This window comes from Ctenopharyngodon idella, chromosome 22, assembly GCF_019924925.1.
Source record: "Ctenopharyngodon idella isolate HZGC_01 chromosome 22, HZGC01, whole genome shotgun sequence".
Taxonomy (NCBI): Eukaryota; Metazoa; Chordata; class Actinopteri; order Cypriniformes; family Xenocyprididae; genus Ctenopharyngodon; species Ctenopharyngodon idella.
In genome coordinates, this window is record NC_067241.1 from 19,996,429 (window position 1) to 20,021,439 (window position 25,011).

General features: G+C 35.8%; 1 protein-coding gene across 2 annotated transcripts in view; it reads right to left on the reverse strand.

The window, feature by feature from the left end:
- Positions 1-1,080: 1,080 nt before the first annotated feature.
- The window catches only part of ctnnbip1 (catenin, beta interacting protein 1), a 28,696-nt gene continuing 4,765 nt past the window's right edge, over positions 1,081-25,011 (reverse strand). The window contains exons 2-4 of one of the 2 annotated variants that reach the window (XM_051880382.1): positions 21,474-21,588; positions 19,389-19,479; positions 1,081-2,954 (exon numbers count right to left, since the gene is read on the reverse strand). In XM_051880382.1, the coding sequence (XP_051736342.1) occupies positions 2,896-2,954; positions 19,389-19,479; positions 21,474-21,569 (246 nt within the window). In that variant the 5' untranslated portion in view covers positions 21,570-21,588 and the 3' untranslated portion in view covers positions 1,081-2,895. Of the gene's footprint in view, positions 2,955-19,388; positions 19,480-21,473; positions 21,592-25,011 lie in introns of both variants that reach the window. The other variant, XM_051880381.1, reaches the window with a different exon arrangement.

Sequence of the window (25,011 nt, forward strand, 5' to 3'; positions counted from 1 at the left end):
GCATAGCCAGCAATGACATTTCCTCTCTCAAGATCCATTAATGTACTAAAAACATATTTAAATCAGTTCATGTGCGTACAGTGGTTCAATATTAATATTATAAAGCCACGAGAATATTTTTGGTGCGCCAAAAAAACAAAATAACGACTTATATAGTGATGGCCGATTTTAAAACACTGCTTCATGAAGCTTCGGAGCGTTATGAATCTTTTGTACCGAATCATGATTCGGATCGCGTGTCAAACCACAAAACTGCTGAAATCACGTGACTTTGGCGCTCCGAACCGCTGATTCGACACGCTGATTCATAACGCTCCGAAGCTTCACGAAGCAGTGTTTTGAAATCGGCCATCACTATATAAGTCGTTATTTTGCTTTTTTTTTGGCGCACCAAAAATATTCTCGTCGCTTTATAATATTAATATTGAACCACTGTACTCACATGAATGATTTAAATATGTTTTTAGTACATTAATGGATCTTGAGAGAGGAAATGTCATTGCTGGCTATGCAGGCCTCACTGAGCCATCGGATTTCATCAAAAATATCTTAATTTGTGTTCTGAAGATGAAGGTCTTATGGGTGTAAAACGACATGAGGGTGAGTAATTAATGACAGAATTTTCATTTTTGGGTGAACTAACCCTTTAATTGAATGATAAATGGTTAATCAGGTTTCCATCATTTTAACTATTGAAAAGCAATTACCAAACTGAAATATTACAAATTTAATTAATTTTAACAGAAACAGTCATTGTTCCTGTAAAATAATAAAAAATGTTATTTAAGTTAGTTTTAAAGAAACTTATCATTTATCAAACTGCATAACAATCTGCATGTGTATTTACATTTAAAACATTTTTGCTCTTCCTGTTGTGTCCTTGCTTATGTCTTGCTTATACTGGTATCTTATCAGATCCCAAAGCAGATTCCAGAGACTTCTATAAAGTGGAGCAAAATATGCCCTTATTTTGAGCTTAGTTCTTATCTCACAGACAGAAGGGTCGAAACACCACAGCCTTTCATACTTTATGACTTCAGAATAATTGCCGCTGGAAGCAAAAACATTCAATACAACAGGCAGTTTTCAACTCCTTTAATGGTTCAGTTGGTATAGATTTTGGACGCATTTAAGTCAAGGGACGAGGTTGACGGCCATAAGGGGGGGGGGGGAAAACAGAACAAAAAAAACATTCATTCAATTGAATTTTAAAACAATAAAAAAAAAAAAGCAATTCACATTAAATAGTTTAACAGCTCAAGCGAGTATGGACAACATGCAATGAAGTCAATGAATTAAACAAGAATCCAGAGTGACATTCATATGGATGCAAAGCTGAAAGGCCACAAACCCAACCTGAAACGAGTGCATGTAAGACACGATTGTATGATTCTGATGTTAAGAAACAATGCATAGACAAAACAGTTAAAAGCAACCAGATGCACGTTCCTGTCATTGGTGAGATAATGCGGCTGTCGCATGGATAAGTAGCCTTAATGACTGAACACATTCAATCAAATACTTATTGCTGATATTAGCGAGAACTATAAAAGCCATTTCCATAAAAGGACTTACATCCACAGATTAAAAAGAGGTGTACATTGAGGCTCTCGTGACCATTACAGAGCTACTTGAACATATACACCGTAGATCACAATGCAGGCATGCGTCATTTCAAAACACTAAGACACAATAAGCAAGTTAACAAAACATGAATACGCTTTAAATACTGAACATGAAATAATGTTACCAAAAAGGTCAGAGGCCAAAACACGAAATCAAATTGGAAAAAGTTTGGTTTGTGGGACGTTTAGCGTCCTCTGAATTAACACAAGCTCATATTCATCTTCAACGTCAATTAAAATAACTAAACGTGTTTCACTAGCACCACTGAATCAGACAGTCGAATATACGGTGCCACATACTCACGTCTGAGCACGGCACATCCTGTTGCGACGCTTAAGGCTGAGATTTTCCATTTGACGTAAATTTGTGGTTATTAAGGTTTCTAAAGTCATTCGTATTAAAAACATGCGGTTACAAATCAGAATCGAAGTTTAAAAGGGGTTTGTGTTTGTCTACATTTTAAGACATTGAAAAAATAAATAAGGACCTAAGACATTCATTAGATACCTTTAGAAATATTTTACATAAAAACACGGTTGGCACAACTCGTTCACTTTTCTACTTTTTTCTCACGTTCTGTACAAAAAAAATCTATGAAATTTCACATTAATCCAAACATCGAAAAAACAGATCATGAAACATCAGGTCATTCGTGTACATCATTCTGTGAGTGTGTGCTTGTGTACGGGCCTCGGTATCCTCCACAACAACATGAATGTTATTTGGATGAAATTATGATGCGAACAACTACTAAACAATCAAAAACCCTGAAAATAAAGAAAACAAACAAACAAAAAAATCTACCTGCATGATCCTGTAGACAATAAAACTACATACACACACACACACAAAAAAAAAAATGTCTGTAATAACAACCCATAAGGCGATTTATATTTTTTCGTAGTTTGACCAGACAAATGAAGCTCTTGGTCCATTAAGTCTCTCATGGGAACAAATATAAAACGCCACTTTACGGAAGCATGATTCAAAAAGAAAAAAAAGAAAAGAAAGTTAAAAAACCCAAATCAAACATTTACCCGCCAGGACTCTTTCTGACTGGTTTGCTGTAAGTCACCAGGTAGTGCGGCCACAGGGCCCGATAGTGTAACAGTTAGTGTGAGGAAGAAGAGGGAAATGGGGAAAGAGAAGGGAAGTGGGGCAACTGGCATGCAGCAGAGCCCCGCCCCTCTCCTGTCTCAGGCTCCGCCCTCTCCATCGGTCAACAGTGTTGTGTTGCGTTCAGCTGTAGTGACTCGGCATGGCGAGAGGTCACTGTCTCCTGTCCTCGGTCTCTGATCTCGAGAAGGCCATCACCACGTCCTCGGCTCCTGGGGAAAGGACAGAACAATCAAAACCAGTGAAACGATTTGCATCAGACGATAACCAGGTCTAACTGGCTGGTTATTATTCCATATTCACAGATTATATGCAAAAAATACACAACTATATCATTGACACATATTTATTTTTATAAATGTTTTAAGTAAGCTAATAATTATTATTACGATTATAAAATTAAAGTACCTATTCAAAGAAATTTCCAGTCAAAAATTAAATACTTATTTGAAAACTATTCACACATAGCACTAATACAGCCACTCTTCCAGGCTATTATCCTAACAGCTTTATTAGGGAAAGAAAATTGAATCTTAACAACCTAGCAAATTACGTGAGCTCGTTCAATGGCAGCAGACATCATTATAATGGCTGAAGAGTAAACAGGCTGTGTGGTGTGTAAACTCAGACAATGCCTTACAAACATTTCAAAAGCAATCTAGGGCTATGTTCAGAATGCTATGGAAGCATACTGTGCAGTATACACTTGATACTACATACTAATTGCTTAAATAGTATGTAAAATATTACCAAAATATGGAACAGGAAACATTTAAAACAGCTCAGTGTAGCACAACTGTGTTTTTTTTTTCCACCCAATTCTACTAAGTTCCACATATCTGAAATCTTGTATTTTTATTCAAAGTAAAAATGTTTTAATACCCATAATTCTAATAATTTGTCACACTAGAAATGGATGATCAAATCAAGTGCATTTAAAGGGTTAGTTCACCCAAAAAATGAAAATTACCCCAATGGCAGTAAATAGAGGATGAGATTTTGAAGTCCAAAAAAGTGCAACCATCCATCATAAAAGATATCCAAACGGCTCCGGGGGCTTAAAAAAGGCCTTCTGAAGTGAAGCAATTGGTTTATGTACGAAAAAAAAAAAAATTATATTTAAAACTTTAAAAATTAAAATAACTAGCTTCCGACAGACGGCTATATGCATCGATTTACCGCGAAAGAGTAAACTCTTAAGGCTGATTTATACTTCTGCGTTGAGTGTACGCCGTAGCTACGGCGTAGGCTGTGTGTAGGACGCGTAGCCTACGACGTAGCCTGACGTGCACCTCTTCAAAAATGTAACAACGCGTCAATTCTACGCGGACCGCAAGCGCTGTGATTGGTCTGCTAGAACCCCTCTCTTGGGTCAAAAAACTGGCGCGGAGCAATAGGAGAAGAGCAAGCATTTTCAACTTCCATAGGAATGAAAAACGCTCTGTTTCAGGGGACACATGCAGTCATACTGCAACAAAAGTCATTACCTATTTGCCGCTTCTATTTGTAAGCTTCTCTGACAACGTACATGACAAGCTGCTGCTTCTTCGGCTTTTGCCTTGATACTCAACATGACCGCGGACACTGCCTACTAGAGGTCTGCATGCACGTCAATGCGGACAACGACGCAGAAGTATAAATGAAAACAGACGCATAGCCTACGGCGCAGAGGCTCCGGCGTAGGTCCGACGCAGAAGTATAAATCAACCTTTACCCAACGCATGACGTACTGACAAACGCAGAAGCACAGAGGAGAGAGCAAAACAAAACACCGGTCACGAATTAGAAAGTCTAAAATTAGAATTTTTAAAGAGAAATGTCGGAGGATTACGATATAAGACAAGGAGCTTGAGTTTGTTGCCCAGCCCTATTTGTTTGAACAGCGAGAGGCATCTTATGCTACTCCTACATCGCATCAGGGGTTACTCTTTTGGCGCAAGTCGACGTGCGTACGGCCGTTTTAGTCTTTAAGGTTTTAAATATGGATATTTTTATTACACAAAACCCATCACTTCACTTCAGAAGGCCTTTATTAACCCCCTGGAGCCATGTGGATATCTTTTATGATGGATGGTTGCACTTTTTCCTCCATTCACTGCCATTATAAAGACTGGAAGAGTCAGGACATATTCAATATAACTCAGATTGTATTCATCTGAAAGAAGATAGTCATATACACCTAGGATGGCTTGAGGGTGAGTAAATTTCATTTTTGGGTGAACTATCTATTTAAGCATGGGTTCAAGTCCCAGTGAATGTATAAACCGCTGAAAATGTATACCTTGAATGCGATACAAGCATCTACCAAGTCCATAAATGTAAATGTATTGTGGAAAACCGTACCCAGTGTGCTCTGTTGGGTGGTGTAGTGAGGGTCATATTTTCAGGACATAGTTAGCAGGGTAGGTAAAGTTGGCCAAGGTATCTAAATTCTGTTGTAAAGATAAGCCTACTTTTAACCGCACTGACCCCACTGACCTCAAATCAATATTTCACACATTAATACTCCAGCTGCCCTGATCTCTGCCCTGGAGAACTGTGGGGATGGATGTTCACAGTATATCAGAATGAGTCCATTATGAGAGTGAATACAGAGCAGACACCTATAGACCTCAGCTTGTGTTCACATAAACAGCTTAACGTCAAGGTCGAATCAGCATCTGTTTTTGTAGCATGTGGTATGAGACACACAACACCCACATTACCAACCACTGCTTAGGATTTTCTGTTCCACACTGATAAGAAATGTGGTTAAAAGCCTTTATAAGCCAAATCTACTACTGTCCGTATCTGAAATACAGACCCGTGTGTGAGCCAAAACAAACACTGCAAGAGATGTCCTCTAAAGACATGAAAATGTCACCGGCGGATTACGGGAAGTCTGTGGGGCGTTTAAAGAAGCGTTTGTGATTTCAGTCAGGTTCGGGCTAAGTCTCAGCGAGGGAAGGCTCTAATCAATTCCAATCCTGAATTAACGATCCCGCCCGGGGATGGAAAACAAACCCCTGCAAACCAGGTAAACAGAATTTGTAGGTCCAGCTGTCCCTCGATGAACACGGATTAATAACAATGCCACAAACGTGTAAACAGTAGTAAATAAACAGCAAAACTTGAGCTCTGGGCAGATTATTTTAGATCAGGTGGACATCTGAAGGTCAAAGGCAGCAATGCTAATGTAGTCCATTATCATATGCTTGGCAACCCAGTGTCTTCGTATGGACCTATTTTTTTAAATTCTAAACTGGTTTGAAGAAAAGTAGTGTTTTGACTGCCCTAGCTGAAGCTTAATAAGCAGAAAGCAGAACGTCGGCATGTTAATTTCCTCTTCCTTTCATGTACTCCAGACCACAAATCAGACACTCCACTGTCTCAATGTAAAATGACCAGTTTCATTCTCCAGGACTTTAGGACATTCTGTCAAACTGTCAAAAAGCAGAAGAAACGCATTCAACATCAAAGCTGCCCTTTTACCTTAATGAAGGTCTGTGTAATTTGGTGATGTTCTTTTCTTAAAATTTCCAATGGAGTTTGACAATATTAGGATATTTTATCAAACTTAAAGGGATAGTTCACTCAAAAATGAAAATTATGTCATTAATTACTCACCCTCATGTCGTTCCACACCCGTAAGACCTTCATTCATCTTCAGAACACAAATTAAGATATTTTTGATGAAATCCGAGAGGTATGACTCATCCATAAACTGCAATTTAACCACCACTTTCAAGGTCCAGAAAGGTACTAAAGACATCGTTAAAACAGTCGATGTGACTGCAGTTTTATGAAGTGACGAGAATACATTTTGTGCTCAAAAACAAAAAAAATAACTGTATTCAACAATCTCTTCTCTTTTGTGTCATTCTCGTACACTGTTTACATTCAGCTCTTCCAGGTTCTACGTCAGAATGGCGGCTTAGTATTGGCTGACGCTGTTGACGTGAGCAGCACGACGAATGCGTGTATGCTGACGCGTTATGACGTACAACCTGGAAGCACTGAACGTAAACAGCGTACACAGAAGAGAAGAGATTGTTGAATAAAGTCGGTATTTTTGTTTCGTTTTTGCACACAAGAAGTATTCTCGTCGCTTCATAAAATTAAGGTTGAATGACTGCAGTCACATCGACTGTTTTAACGATGTCTTTAGTACCTTGAAAATGACAGAATTTTAATTTTTGGGTGAACTAACCCTTTAATTATACTGAAAAATACTGCACTGAAAACTAGGCTCACAAAACTCATATTCCGGTTTTGAGTCATGGATCGGATAATTTTTCAGATCAGAACGAAAAAGAAAAAAAATGGGGGGTAACTTTGCTTTTCATTTATTACTTAAAGCACACTAAATACTTTGATATAATAGCAAACCTACTAGCCTAACTAATAAAGTTCAAACATTATGAAAGGCAAGTGAACAGTCAACAAATACACTAATTACAAGCATAGATAAATACAATATAACAAAGTTACAAATAAAGTAATTTCAGGTAGAGAAATGTAATAATTAAATGTAAAATAGCACTATGTTCTCTGTATAAATGTAATATAGATTAATCTTTGTTAAAGCTATGTTTTGCTATTCGATTAACGTTAGTGACAGTCAACAGCAGGTATTTATAGGATGCTGTCACTTTAAGACCTCATGCACGGATCTAATATAATGATACACATCAGATTTATTTCACAACAGTTTACGTTCACTTAAGACATAACCGACTGTGTTTGCAAGAATACTTACCGAGACTGGTATTTAGATAATATTTTGTGTGTGTGTCCATCCAAGTGCATGGAGACACGAAAGAGGAATCAATTCTGAGTGTGCACAGATAACAGCACGCGAGTACCGAACTAAATTCTCCGTCGCCTCTTCCAGCACTGGTATGGTTTCAAATTAGAGATGCACCGATACTAAATTTCTCTGCCAATACTGATAGCCGATTGTTCAGAATGATATCGGCCGATACCAATACTGATAGTTTGGTTTTTCTTAAGGAAAAAAAAAATCTCTTCCAAATAATCTCACAAACTATTCAGGGGACCCTCTCATTTGGTACACTACAATATTAGAGGTTACAATTAACAGCAGAGGTATTATATTCAGCTGCTGTTTATTTTCAGATATAATAATTACACTCAAATAAAAACTGAAATGTATAAAACTTAGTATCACATAAGGTAGTTTTCATAAGCACTTGTTGTCTTCATGGCAAATTTTCACAAACATATAATTAACAGTAAATAAGCTCCTCTCTAGTGTTTTTTATATGTAGATAGCTAAGGAACTGTGAACATTGGAAAACATTCCTGAGGTAAATTTGACATGTACTCACATGAACTGATTTAAATATGTTTTTAGTACCTTTATGGATCTTGAGAGAGGAAATGTCATTGCTGGCTATGCAGGCCTCACTGAGCCATCGGATTTCAACAAAAATATCTTAATTTGCGTTCTGAAGATTAACGAAGGTCTTACGGGTGTGGAACGACATGAGGGTGAGTAATAAATGACATTATTTTCATTTTTGGGTGAACTAACCCTTTAACGTCACTATTTTTAAATTGTTAATGCGTTAAAATTCAACACAAGTGATTTTCTTCACACAGTATGTATGAGTTGCAGTCTGAACTCGTCTTTCCGTACCCTTTTGATTGAGAGGATATCGGCCCTGATCATTGGCAGTTTTTAAACAATCGGCCAATAGCCGATAGTGATAATAGCAGCTTTTATCGGCCGATACCGATTGCTAGCCGATACATCGGTGCATCTCTATTTAAAATCTTTTGAATGTGTAAACTAGCAAGACAAAACACGTGCAAATGATAGCATTTCACTCTATGGTAGTTAAACTTGCAATTAATCCACGAATCACAGCATGCCGAACCGTGGGGCCTGGTCTGTACGGATCACGGATCAACAACGACCTGTTTAACCACTACTTCTAAGTCTGTTTTATGTGTTTATTGGCCTATAACACTTAAATGAAGATACTCTTTAGAACCGTCTTATTAAGCAGGGATGGTAAGAACAGTGACTTTTCATCTTTCTGATTAAAACAAAGCAGGAACATTAGCATACAGACAGACAGTCAATTCCATCCAGACAGCTTCAGAAGGGATCGTTAGCACCTTAATGAGAACACTGACACCCTGTTCACAGGCTCTATGCTGTCTGATTCTACTGAAAATGGGTCTAATTTCAGTCTCACTGATGTGTTAGCTTACAGCAGAATAAAAAAAACCTCTTAATATAAAAAGAGCAATGTTTTGATAGCGTCACAGAATCAGTAGTGTGTATACTTTTCAGGGAAATGTATAATAAGCTGGAATAGGAGAAATAAAAATAAGCTGGAATAGGATAAAAAAAAAAAAATTAACATCCAAATGGCACATCACCTCAAAAAAACAGTAAATTGTAAAGACTCCGCTGTATAGGCAGTAAACATGATGCAAACCAAATAAAACCAAACTGTGATGATGAAAATGAGACTGATCCTGAGTATTGTGACTACTAAACCATCAACAGCATGCCTTTGATCCTGTATCGTCTTAGGCTTGCATAACGCTTGCGTAACGGCCCGATCATGATGAGGAGGGGTCAAGACAAGCACAAAGGTTTGTAACAACTGACAGGCTGCTCTCAAAATCTCCACTGTTAAAGTGCATTTAAGCGGAAGGAAGGATGGACGAAAATGTCCCTCTCCATCTTCTGCCTGCCTTCGTTACGATCGCGCCACTCCCTGCGACGCACGCTGTGTCACGGGAGCGCAAGCCAACGCGCCGCAGACGTCAGAGCCCCCATGGGCCGTCACCTAGCAACAGCTCAGAATCAGATTGCATCACAATCCAGCAGGCAGAAAACACCTATGAACAAACAGCAGCTGTCTGCCTCCCCAAATCACTGCCTCTCTCCAATACTGCCCTGTTTAACCTCCAACCACAGTCCTGGGAGGAATACACTCACCGTAATCCATGATCATATCACAAAACACCTGTGGTCCATGATACTGAAGTGACAGTGCTTTAATTGCGAAGGTGACATCTCTGATGCGAACAGCTTCATTAGACTAAATGTGTAGAACACGCTCTAATTTTATAAACAAGACTTAATGGCGCAATCAGTCATTTTTACCTCACTAAAAAGTTGCACATAAATAAAAATGAACAGAATTAAAAAAAAAAATTAAAAAAAAAATGATCTCAGTAAATGGAGGATAATGATGAAAATATATACACTATCAGTCAAAAGTTTGGAAACATTACTATTTTTAATGTTTTTGAACGAAGTCTCTTATGCTCATTAAGGCTGCATTTATTTCATAATAAATACAGAAAAAACTATAATATTGTGAAATATTATTACAATTTAAAATTATGGTTTTTTATTTTAATATATTTTAAAATATAATTTATTTTTGTGATCAAAGCTGAATTTTCAGCATCATTACTCCAGTCTTCAGTGTCACATGATCCTTCAGAAATCATTGTAATATGCTGATTTATTATCAATGTTGAAAACAGTTGTGCTGCTTAATATTATTTTATAACCTGTGATAATTTTTCAGGATTCTTTCATGAATAAAAAGTTAAAAAATATCAGCATTTATTTAAAATAGAAATCTTTTGTAACAATATACACTACCGTTCAAAAGTTTGGGGTCAGTAATTTTTTTTCTTTCTTTTTTTTTGAAAGAAATTAATACTACGGATGTGTTAAATTGATAAAAAGTGATAGTAAAGATTTATATTGTTAGAAAAGATTTATATTTTGAATAAATGCTGTTATTTTTAACCTTTTATTCATCAATGAATCCTGAAAAAAGTATCACAGGTTCCAAAAAAATATTAAGCAGCACAACTGTTTCCAACATTGATAATAAATCAGCATATTACAATGATTTCTGAAGGATCATGTGACACTGAAGACTGGAGTAATGATGCTGACAATTCAGCTTTGCATCACAGAAATAAATATTTTAAAGTATATTAAAATAGAAAACCATAATTTTAAATTGTAATAATATTTCACAATATTATTGTTTTTTCTGTATTTATTATGAAATAAATGCAGCATTAATGAGCATAAGAGACTTTGTTCAAAAACATTAAAAATAGTAATGTTTCCAAACTTTTGACCGGTAGTGTAAATAAAAGCTGTTTTATGGTGTGGGTTACCTCTCAATGTAAAAAAAATAATAATACTAAAACTGAAATAACTACATAAACTAAAGTAGAAAGCTAAAATAAATTAAAGTAAACTTAAAAATTATTACTCGGGGAAAACAAAATGCACTAAATATGAAACAGGAAAAAATGAAATTAAAAAGTATAATAATCTATTTCTACAATGGCATTAATCACTGACAAATTAAATTACTATGTGGACCTTTAAATGAAAGTCCCTCAAAGTCACAGTATGCTTTGAGGTTATTTCCAAAATCTTCCCTATTTAACAGCTATAGTAAGTCGGTCACCTATGAATCATCTGATAATAGCAATATAATACTGACACCAGACAGGGCACTCTCTGATTCAAAGATAATGGCATTCAGATCATGGCTGAGAAGCTGAGATAGCAGGTATTGCCGGCCATTTCAGTCATTTCAGGAAGTGTGGTTAAACATAGGCCAGCAGTGATAGATCATGAGCAGTGAGTGTGTGGGACTGACACACCACCACACATACACCCACACACCCTTCTGTGTGGATCACGCAAGACACTTTTACATCTACACAAACTCAAACTAGCCAAAATGTGACTCACAATCCCAGATATTTCTCTAAAGTTTAATTTCCATTTCAGTGCTAATGATGTCGATAAGGGTAAAATAGCTAAATAGAGTAAATAGCTTTAGTCACACAATATTATATATATTTTGTATTGCGATGTGTGATAAATGATGTTTTCTGTGCGTTTTGATATTTTTGATATATTTTACTAGTGAGGATAGCAAAATAAAGTAAACGGTGACATATTATACCCAAAAATTCTTCATACAGTGGACTACCAGTAAAATTTAACCAAATATTATTTAGACACTTTGACCTGACCATGTTTTGCTTAAGTGTTATCTGACATAATTAAGATTATTTTTTTCTGACACAGTTTAACTCTGAGATCTTGTCATAGTTTACTACCATTTTTTAAACTATAGTGAATAAACTGTAATAATAAATGAAATATTCAAGGTGTCTGAATATGCGCGTGTATATATATATATATATATATATATATATATATATATATATATATATATATATACACACACACACACACACACACACACATACATACATACACACACACGTATGTACATACAATTTTTCAACTGAAATTGATTAAATAAGTTTCTTTGCAAGCACTTTATTTTACAGTGTCCTTATTACAAATGTTACATGTAGCCTACTTACTGTAGTAATAACAGTAAATTATGCATAATTACATGCAACTAACCTTAACCAATCCCTATTCTTATACATGTACAAGTACCTGATGTTAATAATACTTAGTACTTAAATGTATAATTAAATTGCATCAAGGACACACACACACACATATATATACACATTATATATATAAATAATTAAAATGATTAAATAATATATTATTTAATGATTAATAAATAAATTAAAATATTAGCACATTATTACAATACACCTTCAAATGTTACATTCACATGCCAGGGAAATTTCTTTAAAACAGGCTCTGAGGCTCATTAATTTGCTTATCGGGGGGAAATAGACATTTAGACCATTACTACTGCAATTAGAAACAGGTCACAATCTGCTACACCAGAAGAGGATAATGATGTGAACAGCAGGACGGCGACAGGGCTGTTTAATAACATTATTATGCTGTGCTAGTGGACCACTTAAAAACACAGCTGGCAAACAAAACAATTTACAAAGAACAAAAATTGACAAATTTAGGCTAGGCTTAAAATACCAGAGCATGAGAGGAAATTATTTAAACCTTTATGTGTTTTGTTACTCGTTTTAATTTTAGCCATGTAGCAAATTTAACACATTCAAACCATCATGAAATCTATAAGATAAAAAAAATGGCTTGTACCATTACCACACTGTAAGAAAATAATGTTTTCTGTGTTTACTCATTGGTTTAGTGATAAAGGGTCTTAAGAGCGCTCACATCAGTCCGTGCAGTCTGGGATTATACTGTCTGAGGATTATACCAGCAGACACAAGACAAAAAAAACTGTTGACTCGGCTGTGTCAGTCTAAAAGATGGATAATACACAACTAACTAATGCATAGCTTTGAACTCTTCTTTAAAAGGGCAGGCACTTGCACAACAAAGACAATAAAAGCTTGTAAAGGAGGACGTAAAAGAGCAGCATCCTTTCAAACGCTGTGTCACACAGACAGGACCAAATGAGTGAGTGTGATGTTCTCACACCCTCCGTCTGTAATTAACAATCCGGCTTGACTGAAGGTCCCCTAATGAGGCCTGTTCCTCTCCCTCATTCACACACCACCATGAAGCCCTTGTCCACCCCGCTCGACACTCATTCCATCGCCATGGAAACTGCCTACTGTACTCGCTCTGTAGTTCAGTTCCCAAGGCATCCATAAAAGGGGCGGTAGGCTCTCTCACAGCCTCATTGTCGGCTTTCAGCCAATGATGAGGATCACTCAGAGACAGGCCTTCTGCTCACACTTATATATATATATATTAGTTGTGGGTTTTATATTTATTTTATAATTGTATATAAAAATAAATATCCCTCCCCCCTCCCCCCCACCCAGAAATTGCATGAACAGGACACCAAATGCACATATTTGCCTAATTATTGTATAAATAAAAAGTTGCCTGATCATTTCATCATTCATAAGGGTCTTACCTAGCGAAACGATCGGTCATTTTCTAAAAAAATACAAATACAAACACAAATGATCGCCTTGCACGTGCTTCCGCTTTCCATATTCTTCATAATCCCACGCCTTCCTTATTCAACTTACGGAAAAAATGGAACTGGCGCCGCGCTCGTTCCACAAGTTGAATAAGGAAGGCGTAGGACATACAGCGTAAGCTTTTTGAAGAATACGGAAAGCGGAAGCACGTGCAAGGCGATCATTTGTGTTTATAAAGCATATACAGTTGTATTTAAGAAAATGACCGATCGTTTCGCTAGATAAGACCCTTATTCATCGTCTGTTATCATTTAAAGCCCTTTGAAGCTGCACTGAAACTGTAAATTTGATCTTCAACCGAAGTCCACTATAAGGAGAATAATCCTGGAATGTTTTCATCAAAAACCTTAATTTCTTTTCGACCGAAGAAAGAAAGACATGAACATCTTGGATGACATGGGGGTGAGTAAATTATCAGGAAATTTTATTTGAAAGTGGACTAATCCTTTAAACTACGCCAGAGCGCGTACACACCTCACACTCCGGATGCCGTGCGCAAGGTAGTTGGACATAGTGGTGTATTAGGGGTAAAAAAAATTATATAAATACTGTTCAGTTTCTCGCACAAACCGATCGTTTCGTGTCTTAGGACATCAATGTGTCGTCACGAGCCGCAGAGTTTAATTTGGATTTGTCTGTGCATGTTTTTTTTTACTCTTATAGATTTTGTTCCCATTGACATGCATTATACGACTGACAGACTGCAACGGCTGGAGTTAAAAATCATCATTTGTGTTCTACTGAAGAAACAAAGTCACCTACATCTTGGATGCCCTGGGGGTAAGCAGATAAACATCAAATTTTCATTTTTGGGTGAACTATCACTTTAATGAGTGTGCTTGGCATGAAGCTTTGAGCTGAAGAATCTCTCAAAGTTCTCCTACGCCCATCATCCTCCCCCAGACACCACCATCCAGTTTCATCCTCTAAACTTCAAGGCCTTAGATATGATTAAAAGTGCATTACAAAATTTAGAATATGCGTCTATGGTAATTAGCCAATTAGATGGTCCCAAATGCAAATTTGTTTAATCCGTAGACTAGTAAACAGGGAAAGTGGCAGGTTTAAAGCATCTGAAGGAGTAAACATACTAGATTTGTACACAACTGAAATCATGTCGCATGTGCAAAACTCACTGTATGCGGTGGCTAAGGTGTTCTGGGTAGTCAAAAGAGCCTACACACAAGTATCTGTGTTATATATAGTGTGAATCCCACCTTCATGGTCAGATAATCAATCAAACCTGTCCAGCTTGGGAAAAATACTGAGATCAACACTGACCGCATTCACAACAGCATGATAATGCCAAAAAAAACGTTCAATACAGAAGTGTTTATTCACACATGAGAACAATAGCCATTGAGAAAGTGAAATGGTCAGCCTCAGTGGTCCGAGTCTATAGACGGAGTCTATTCAGTATGTGTTTGTCTGCACACAAACGTGTTACTGTGCCCAACACAAATGAACTCCCATCCTTATATGGTTCTTAAGTGTACAGACAGCAGAGCAGCCCTTTAATTTATCCAGTGTTAATTTTGACAGCAAATTTTGATTTAGTTTTAGTCATAGTCTTCTGACTAAAATGCCATTTAGTTTTAGTCATATTTTAGTCATCGGAAATTTTTTCAGTTTTAGTCAACTAAATATCATACAATTTTAGTCGACTAAATCTACAGTTGATTTAATCAACTAAAATCTAATTTAGTTAAATTGTAATGCATTAAGTAAGCATTTCTCTAACAATAACAGATCCAATACACTGATATACTCTCTAAACTGTTTATGTTCACTTAAGACAACCAACTGTACTTTACTCTTCAAAGCGGATGGGTTTTGACCGTTCAAGTGCAAAAAGACATGAAAGCGAGCTCAGTTCAGTACTTGTCAGGGACTGACACACTTATCATTGAGGTACTATTATAGTTTTTGTTTAAATTTTGATTAGATTAGATTTTTAGTTTTTCTGCTTTCATTGTAATTTTAGTTAAAAGTTTTAGTAATTTTTTCTGTTTATGTCTTTTAGTTTTTGCTTTTAAATGTCTATATAGTTTTTTATTTATGTTTTAGTTATTTTAGTACATCAGGTTAAGCTAAAGCTTGGAAACTAGATGAAATAAGTTTACATTTTTTATATATTTATTTTTTATTTCAGTTAACATTTATTTCAAGTAATGAAGATTTTTTATGGTTTTAGGTTTAGCTAACTATAATAACACCCTTACACTTGTAAAATATATTGAATAATGTGTCAAATAATGTTCTTAGTCTTTCCTTCCTGACAGAAGATACAGTAGTTTACTATGAATTAAATAGAAATTAAATTAAATCAGTTTATTGTGTAAACAAAATAACAATAATGACCAGAAAAAAATAAAGCTCTTATAAACCATCCCGAAATACACCGTGACTCTTATTCTGAAATGTCTGCAGTCTGCACTGTAGCAGTAGCAAGCTGCTCATTTAAGTTCAGATGAGGGATATAAAATATGCATTCTTACAACCATCTAAAAAATATTACCATATAAACATCATGTAGTAAACATTGTCATAATTTATTAACAGTAGCTTATAAGCAATCGCATGGCATAAATGTGCGCTATTCATTAATTGCGAAGCAGTCTGAAGTGCTGCTGGACGAGCCTGTAGAGTGCGCAACAGTGCCGCGTTTCCCACGGTTAGATCAGCACATTACACTTCAAATGTGCGTATCTTCCACACAGGACAGCAGTCCTGACTGGATATCTTCCCAAATCGTCCCTCTCTATAATTTGTCTTGTTTTTATTCGTTGACGAAAATTAGAGTAAATTTTAGTCATAGTTATAGTCATTCAAAACGCATTTTTATTTAGTCGTTGTCTCGTTTTCGTCAGTAAACACTGAAATTATCCCAGAAATCTGCACTCTAAAAATGCTGGGTTAAAAATAACCCAAATTGGGTTGAAAATGGATAAACCCAGAGATTGGGTTAAATGTTTGATCCAACCTGCTGGGCAGTTTTATTTAACTCAACTATTGTTTAAAAATTACTGTACGGCTTAAAATGAACCCAAAATAGGTTAGAAATTAAAAATCAGACACATAATTACTAGAGGCAACATTAATAATCAAAAGGTGAACATTTATTAATAAGCAATTTAATAAATGTTTATTATTTAATTATTAGGGCTGGGACAATACATCGAATCTCAGTTCGCGATATACGAAAAAATCTGGAGCGATTCTGATATTTTCCGATGTATCGCGATTCTCTCTCGAATTGATTCTAAGCCTAGTTTTTAAACAGCAGATGGCACTACTATACGTGCTTTATAAACGCTCGTACACTGCTTGCTTCCAGTTCCTTTACACACACCACTTAAACCTAAAATAATCATTCATAAAGTTCGAAAAGGTTAAAGCGAATTAGAAATCTCCCATCGTAAGAGCATTCTGAGCCAAGGTGCAAGTATATTTAACAACTTACATGACTCAGCCGAATGCACGAGCACTCTTCTTCATGAGCATTTAAGAGTGTGCGGTTAAAAACTAGCCTAGAGCGCCATCTGCTGTTAAAACTAAGCTCAGAATTGATTAGAGAGAAAATATCAGGATCGGTCCAGATTCATTGTATCGATCGAGAATCGATCTATCGTCCCAGCCCTATTATTTATTATTAAATGTTCATTTATTAAACATAATAATACATTTTAATTTCCAACCTATTTTGGGTTCATTTTAAGCGAGCAATATAGTAATATTTAAACAATAGTTGAGTTAAATAAAACTAGCCAGTTACTGGGTTTGTCCATTTTTGACCCAACTTGGGTTATTTTTAACCCAGCATTTTTTTAGAGCGTGAGAGGCTTACAGATCATTAATACTGTTAAATATAAAGCCATATAGAATCTTTCTTTTTTGTAAGCATTATGAGAGGCAAATCTGCAAAGCTATACTAGTCACTGGGTGACTCATTTTCCAAGGTGTTGGACGCAAACACGGGCTCCTCTGAGACAGCTGGATACGTAAATAATTCATCCAACTGTGGTACAGTCCCCTGAGATGCGGCACTATTTTGCCTGATGTGAAAGAGGAAGCATTATCGTGTGTAGATCTAAAGTGCCATCAATTTGCACCAATATTACATAGACCTTATTCAGAACAGTGCCATAACAGTGAGGCTGTGAGGGATAGACTTTTCGTGTGTTTTCAATGGCATCTGCTGTATAAAGCTCCTCGATCACTCCTCGAATTTTCCACAGCTCATGTTGTCTAGAGTTTTTATGTCTGCTGAAATTTCTTGGAAAGATATTTTTGCAGTGTTTCGACAGCATTACAATCCAAAAACACATTCAATAACAGCACAACCCATTGAAGAGACGTATGTCCATCCCTCACAGCCTTGCTTTCTTTCTGTTAAAGATGGCATTGCTGTGAATAAGGTCTATTAGCTAAATCCTCAGATAGCTGCGTTGTGATCCTACATTATCCACTTAATTTGAACTTAAGTGACTACTACTAACCGCATTCCAGTTCACCTCAGCAGACCGCTAGCATTTTTAGCACATGCTTTATTTAAGGGTTCACACAGATCTAATGCCAGAGAATGAGATGTCATAGTTTCTCCTAATAGAAACGGCTAATCTTGGCACAGCTCTCCTTACATATTCCTGATGGCCCTCGTCTGTGCATTAAACAAAGGTTATTCTTCATTGTGTGTTGTTCATTAAGTGCGTTCTCCCTTTCATCTCTGCCTCATTAGACTGCATTGGATAGACAGAGATCGCTTTCATCTTAGGGCTGCCGTTTCCATTTCTTATTCTAGAAACATCACATCCCAACATCTTAAAACCACTCATCAAAATGTTGGCTCATCAACGATGGAAGATTTTATAATGTTGGAGCAAACACACACAAAGATCTGCTCAAAAAGGATTCTGAGCAAGAAAAATCCCAGATGTACAACACGCATCTATTTCCATCTTTCTTGGGCTACTGCATTATTTATAAAGCTCCTTCTAAAAAGAGCACTTTATATGCATATTTAATGAAAACAAAATGTGTGCTCCACTCTTTTATGCACCACGTTAATGTAATTTACAACATTAACATTTTTCCCCTGTCAAAAACACATCACATTTCACAGAGCACGTGAACACTATGACAAGGTGCTCAGTTAATGCATCTTAGTAAGACTAAGCATTACGGTGTCATTCTCACTACAGCAACTAAGTGATGTTAATTCACTCAAGACCTTTAGATCAACTGATCATCTGAGTTAAAAACACAGGAAAATACCCTACAATATATATAGCATTCAAACTGCCTACTTGAAATATTTATGTTGTGCTAGCGCCCCCTCGTGGAATAAACTACAGCACAACATTGTCCTGTGTGTGTGTGGTGTGTGATTATATATATATATATATATATATATATATATATATATATATATATATATATATATATATATATATATATAAAAAATAACACAGATAGATCGGTTAAACCTAATATATGCATGATCTTGAAAATAAATAATTAATGAATAAATTATTATAAATAAATTAATGTCACATTTATGACACCATTTCAAATGATGAACTAAACAATCAGGAAATACAATAATTCTTCTAATCTTTCAATGGCTACCTCAGTAAATAATAGTGTTAGTGGTAAAGGGTGGAGGTGTGATGTCATAGGTTTGGTCTGCAGGGTTCAGGCTGTAAATGTTGACTTACCCTGGTCAATAGGGTGCTGTGGCAACTGACTCATCTGGCTATGCACCACGCCTGCATAATTCCGCAGAAAAGCTTCCTCGTTTGGTGTCAGCTGTAAGGGTGGAGACAAAAATAAATAAATTCACATATGGCAATGAAAACGCATGCCAGTATCCGGTTAAGAACTACTCAGAGGTTTTAAAATCCCATTAAACTGTCATATGCTAAATCAGTTTAAGGAGCAATGAAATGATCACCAGATTCAAGACAATAGCTGGTTTCTATATTTTAAAGAAAACATAAATATCCAAACAATAATCAGCTTATTTTGCATTATTATTCAATCAGTGTAGGTTATTCTAAAAAAAAAAAAAAAATGTCATAGTCAATATTTCAATAGAGAAAGATTATATATTAACCAATAATATTAACCAATAACATATTTGTTAATGATGTAATGTAATCAGTGCTTGATAGTATATATGTAATAGATATAGATTATATTACATTTTAAAATACTCATAATCAGACTAGAGTTACTTTTCTATTGATTACATGTTACTCTCACAATGGCAGTAAAATATTTATAATCTATTTATTCTACTTCTTTGCTATATTTTAAATGTTCCTTTCTATAAAAGTCTACTGCTTATATACGTTTGGAAAATATTCCAGGTTTGTAGAATTGCAAACACAGATCAGCCACTAGTCATGTGCCTACAGTATCACTGAAAACTGAGACCCACAGCATTTATAGAAATCATTTCACTTTTAAGAAGTGTTTTCTCAACATTGCAACATTGCATATTTAATCAGCTCCTGACAAACACAAATTATTATTTGAATTATCACTCAATGATTCATTTAACGATGGATTACTGTCTCTGGAAGGCTTTTGTCTTTCAAACATATTAAAATCTGCAATGTTTTTTGTCAGCTTTTGCCCTAATATATTTTCTTGAAGAAAGCCCTTAGACTTTAAAGGGATACTTCACCCAAAAATGAAAATTCTGTCATCATTTACTCACCCTCAAGTTGTTCCAAACCTGTATAAATTTCTTTGTTCTGCTGAACACAAAGGAAGATATTTTGAAGGAAGTTTGTAACCAGGCCGCTTTGGGGCACCACTGACTTCCATAGTAGGAAAAAAAAAAATACTATGGAAGTCAATGGTGCCCCAAAACTGTTCAGTTTCCCACATTCTTCTAAATATCTTCCTATGTGTTCAACAGAACAAAGAAATTTATACAGGTTTGGAACAGGCTGAGGGTGAATAAATGATGACAGAATTTTCATTTTTGGGTGAACTATCCCTTTAAGTTAATAAGTTATGTCAATAATAAAATTAAGACAATAATAAATAAAAAATAAAAAGTTCACGGTTCTCTGATGTTGGTTAATGAACAAATATTTTTTAATCTTTTTAGTAAATGTTTTATTTTTGATTATATTTACTATTTAATAATTATGATTTAATTACTTAATAGCTTTTCATAAAACTCACAAACCCCAGTCTGAGAAACCTTGACGTAATGTAATATTTAATGCACTTCATGTTGTTGATAAGAATGGAATATATTTTCTTTCTCTTTGTATTTTTATATCAATACGGTACAAGATTATTCAAATCAATGTGATAAACGAGTTAAGTCAAAAGTAATCAAAAAGCAGTCAGAATACATTACCTAAAATGAGTAATCTAGATTACATTACTATTTTTTAAATTAGCATATGATAAAAATTCTAAAACCTTTTCATGCAAAATCTTACTAAATAAGTCCTTAAATGAACTAACTTCATAAAAGAGCTTTCTACTTGCATTAAAACCGGGACAATCCAATAGAATCTGTTTAACAGAAAGGGGAGTCTTGCAGAACATGCATAGAGTTGGTAATTTGTAATCAGTAACTGACTACAATTTATAAGTAATCTACCCAGCTCTGAATGTAATCCTCACAGATACAATCATGTCCTGCTTTCATTATTTCTCACAGAACATAGTTTCACTCAGAAATGTCACATTACTTATGTTAAAAGCGAATGTCATTTCATGTCGTCTTTAAAGCACATCAGAAGATGTCTTATTCTCACTGGTCTGACACTTACATTTGATCCCATTTTCTTGAGCATGAGCAGCACCCGCACCTTCTGCTGGATGTACATCTCCTCAGGAGACTTGCCAGGGGCTTCCTCTCGGTTCATCCCCCCTGCTCCTGACGCACTGCTGAGCAACCGCACACAGAGCAAGAGAGCATTCAATTATTCATCTCTCAAATTTTATTTTCAGAACTCGTGAGTTGAATACATTCCTACAAAACATATGATGCATGAGGGCCTAAAAATGCGAATTAGATCTGAACTGAAATGGAAATTTCCGTAACATTTATTTAAACTAAACAAATTATAAAGAAGAAAAACCATTACTACCTGTACAAACTAGCAAACATATTTGGCTTAAAAATCAAACCCATCATAACCTTTGCAGAAAGCTTCTAATTAAGGAGAATGACAGTGTCTGAAGTCTGAACACACTTCAGATCATGGAGCAGGTTGACAGCATCATAAATGGCCCTCATGCATATTTAATGGAAGATCTAACAGTGCTCCCAGCTTTCCCTCGTCTTGCTCACTTCCTAATGACCTATTTTCAAACTTACACTCAGTGTGAAACAATTTTAAGGACCTTGAGGAGCAAAAAAAAAAAAAAAAAAAAAAAGAGAGAACATAAATCACAGAAGAAAGCCACACACTTATGCGCAACACTGTGAATTTGCAATACGATGTGATGCCTCAAATGTTATTTTCCAGAAACAGCATTGCAACACAGTAAACAAAGAGACAGTCTTTGGTCATACCATCTAATCCATAATCAATGCGACAATGCATCTCACACCAATATCATGTGGGGGAAAGAAGAAGGAAAAAAAAAAGAAAACTCACAGACTGGCACTCACAATAAAGCAAAATGAATGACATTATGGGGGTTTTGTGAATCTGTCAGATCGAATCCTTTGGCGACATCCAGCCTGTGATGTCTCACACCCTCTTATCTGCACAAAGAGCCTCTAATACATGTTGACAGCTTGTTTGATGTGGGGTTAGCCTATATTTAATTGAAAAGCCGGCTTCAACCCTCTATTGCATGATGGATACATTTGTCTAGCCTTGACTTTAAGAATGACAGTACCTCCCCATGGCCAATCTGGCATGTTAACAGCTTTAATTTCTCAAGGCACTTAAATGTAAGTGGTATAGAAACAGGTGACACTGGCAAAATAACTAACCCAGATTTCCTCTACAGTCACAGACTCATCAGTCACCAAAGGGCCGTGCCATCAAAAGGGCTTCATATTCAATAAAGCATGCACTTTATTCTGCTGCGTCTCGCTGGCAGCCGTGGGGGGATGAGGAGTGCTCGCAGATGAAAGACACGAGAGGGACCGGAGCGTCAGCTCGGCAGCTCTGTGACACCAGGCACACCTTCAGGGGGGAGACGGTTCGCTCTCCCTCTCTCGCTTTTGATCATGACTGTCCTTCCTGCTGGAGAGGAGACAGGCCAGACAGCAGGCAGACTCACTGCAGCTCAACTCTGCCACAAACACCCAAGAAAAGCCTGTGCATAACAACACCATTACTTTATCATTCCAAGACTGTGAGTATGAAACGCTAAAAAAAATGCCTCATAATCTTTCAGGGCTTTAGATGTGTAGCAAACTCCAGCTCTGGAGCAGGTGTTTTGTTTGAGCAAGTCTGCAGATTTCATAAAATATGTGGATGACAGACTGTAAATTATTCATTATCATTTGATAATCAAGCCACGCCACAACACAAGATGACTTAAAAATATAAAACAGGTACATTTAGGAAAAACTAATTTGGAAAAGAAGAGGTTATGGAACATTTGAAATCTGACCATATAACTCCAATTTTAGTCTCTCTCCACAGGCTACCAATTAAACAACGAATTGAGTTTAAAATTCTGTTATTCGCTTTTAAAGCCATCAATGGTTTGGCTCCAGAGTACATCCATGGTTTTGACTCCACAAGATCGCTCTGGTCGAACTCACAGATTGTGCTTACGATTCCAAGTACACGTCTTACTCTTAAAAATAAAGGTTCTTTATTGGCATTGATGGTTCCATGAAGAAAGTTTAACATCCACGGAACATTTCCATCGGACAAAAGGTTCTTTAAAGTGGAAAAAGGTTCTGTAGATTATAAAAATGTTCTTCACACTGGTTCTTTAAAGAACCATTAAGTAAAAGGTTCTTTGGGGAACCAATAATGGTTCTTCTATGGCATCACTTCAAAAACCCTCTTTCAGAACCTTTATTTTTCCTAGACTATGGAATGATCTTCCTTTTTCTGTGCGTTCTTCAACTTCTGTACAGATGTTCAAATCACGTCTTAAGACCTATTTGTACTCGCCGGCATTTCAAGAGTAGTTTTATAAGTATTATTCACTTATTTATGTATTTTTAATGCTTTTACAGTTTTTAAAGTGCTTTATGATTGATTGATTGATTGGTTGACTGATTGGAAATCTGACTAAATAAATACATACTTATAGAGGGCAGATAACCAATATTATGGACTATAATGTTCTGTCAGTTGCTTTAAAAATAAACTGTGTTCACAATGAAGCTGCAATCTAAAATTGTACATGCTTTAGCCAGGGGTTCCCAAAACGGTGTCCTAAATTATTTACCCAGGGTATAAAATATTTACAGCATCTTTTCATGTTGAATATGTCTGTTTTTATTATTCATATTACATTTGATTAAACATATATTTATTTATTTATCATTTAATCATTTATCATTTAACGCGATATGAGCATCAAAGCCTATAATCGTGGCAAACTTGAGTAATACAATGTATTAAATACTCATATAATAATATTTAATATACAATAAATATTTAATAAACTTATAAAATATAAATAATAAATTAAATAAAGCATAAATACAAATATTTTATTAAGCATCTGCATTTTTATCACAATAATCACAAACCCCTGTTTAGGAAACTCTGCTTTAAGAGAATCAGGCATCAACATATAACACACTTATAACCTGGTTAAAAAAAAAAAAAAAAAAAAACCCTATTTAAAACCTTTAAATTAGAATAAATATGGGAATCATGTAGGAAATTCTATAGGATATCCCTAGAAGACATAATTAAATATAATCAGTATGAATAACTAATTTAAAAAAAAATAATTGTACACTCATCGCTCCATATTCCACACACACTCTGCAACAAGCTACAACTTCAATCTATTTTTTTCCACAAAGAATCCAAGCAAAAACATGAATCTAATCAGTTTTATAGCCACCAGATGTCATTTTAGACATTGCCTGATTTCACAGTGGAAGATGTCAAATCATGTGACGATGGGTCCTTTGGGCAGTCAGCTAAATATAGAACACCTATCCTCTGGTTCAGTCATGACCCAAGCTGCACTGAGGCTCAAGTTAGTGGCATTTGGTTTCCACAGTTTAATTGGGCCTTAAGTCAAATCACAACAATAGAGTGCTTGTTTTAAAAGCAGATAAAGTCAAAGTGATTTAGTCTTGTTTGGTCACTGGTGCAAGCTCATTCCATCGAGTCAAAGCAACGATACTGCAAAAGATCTGTTCAT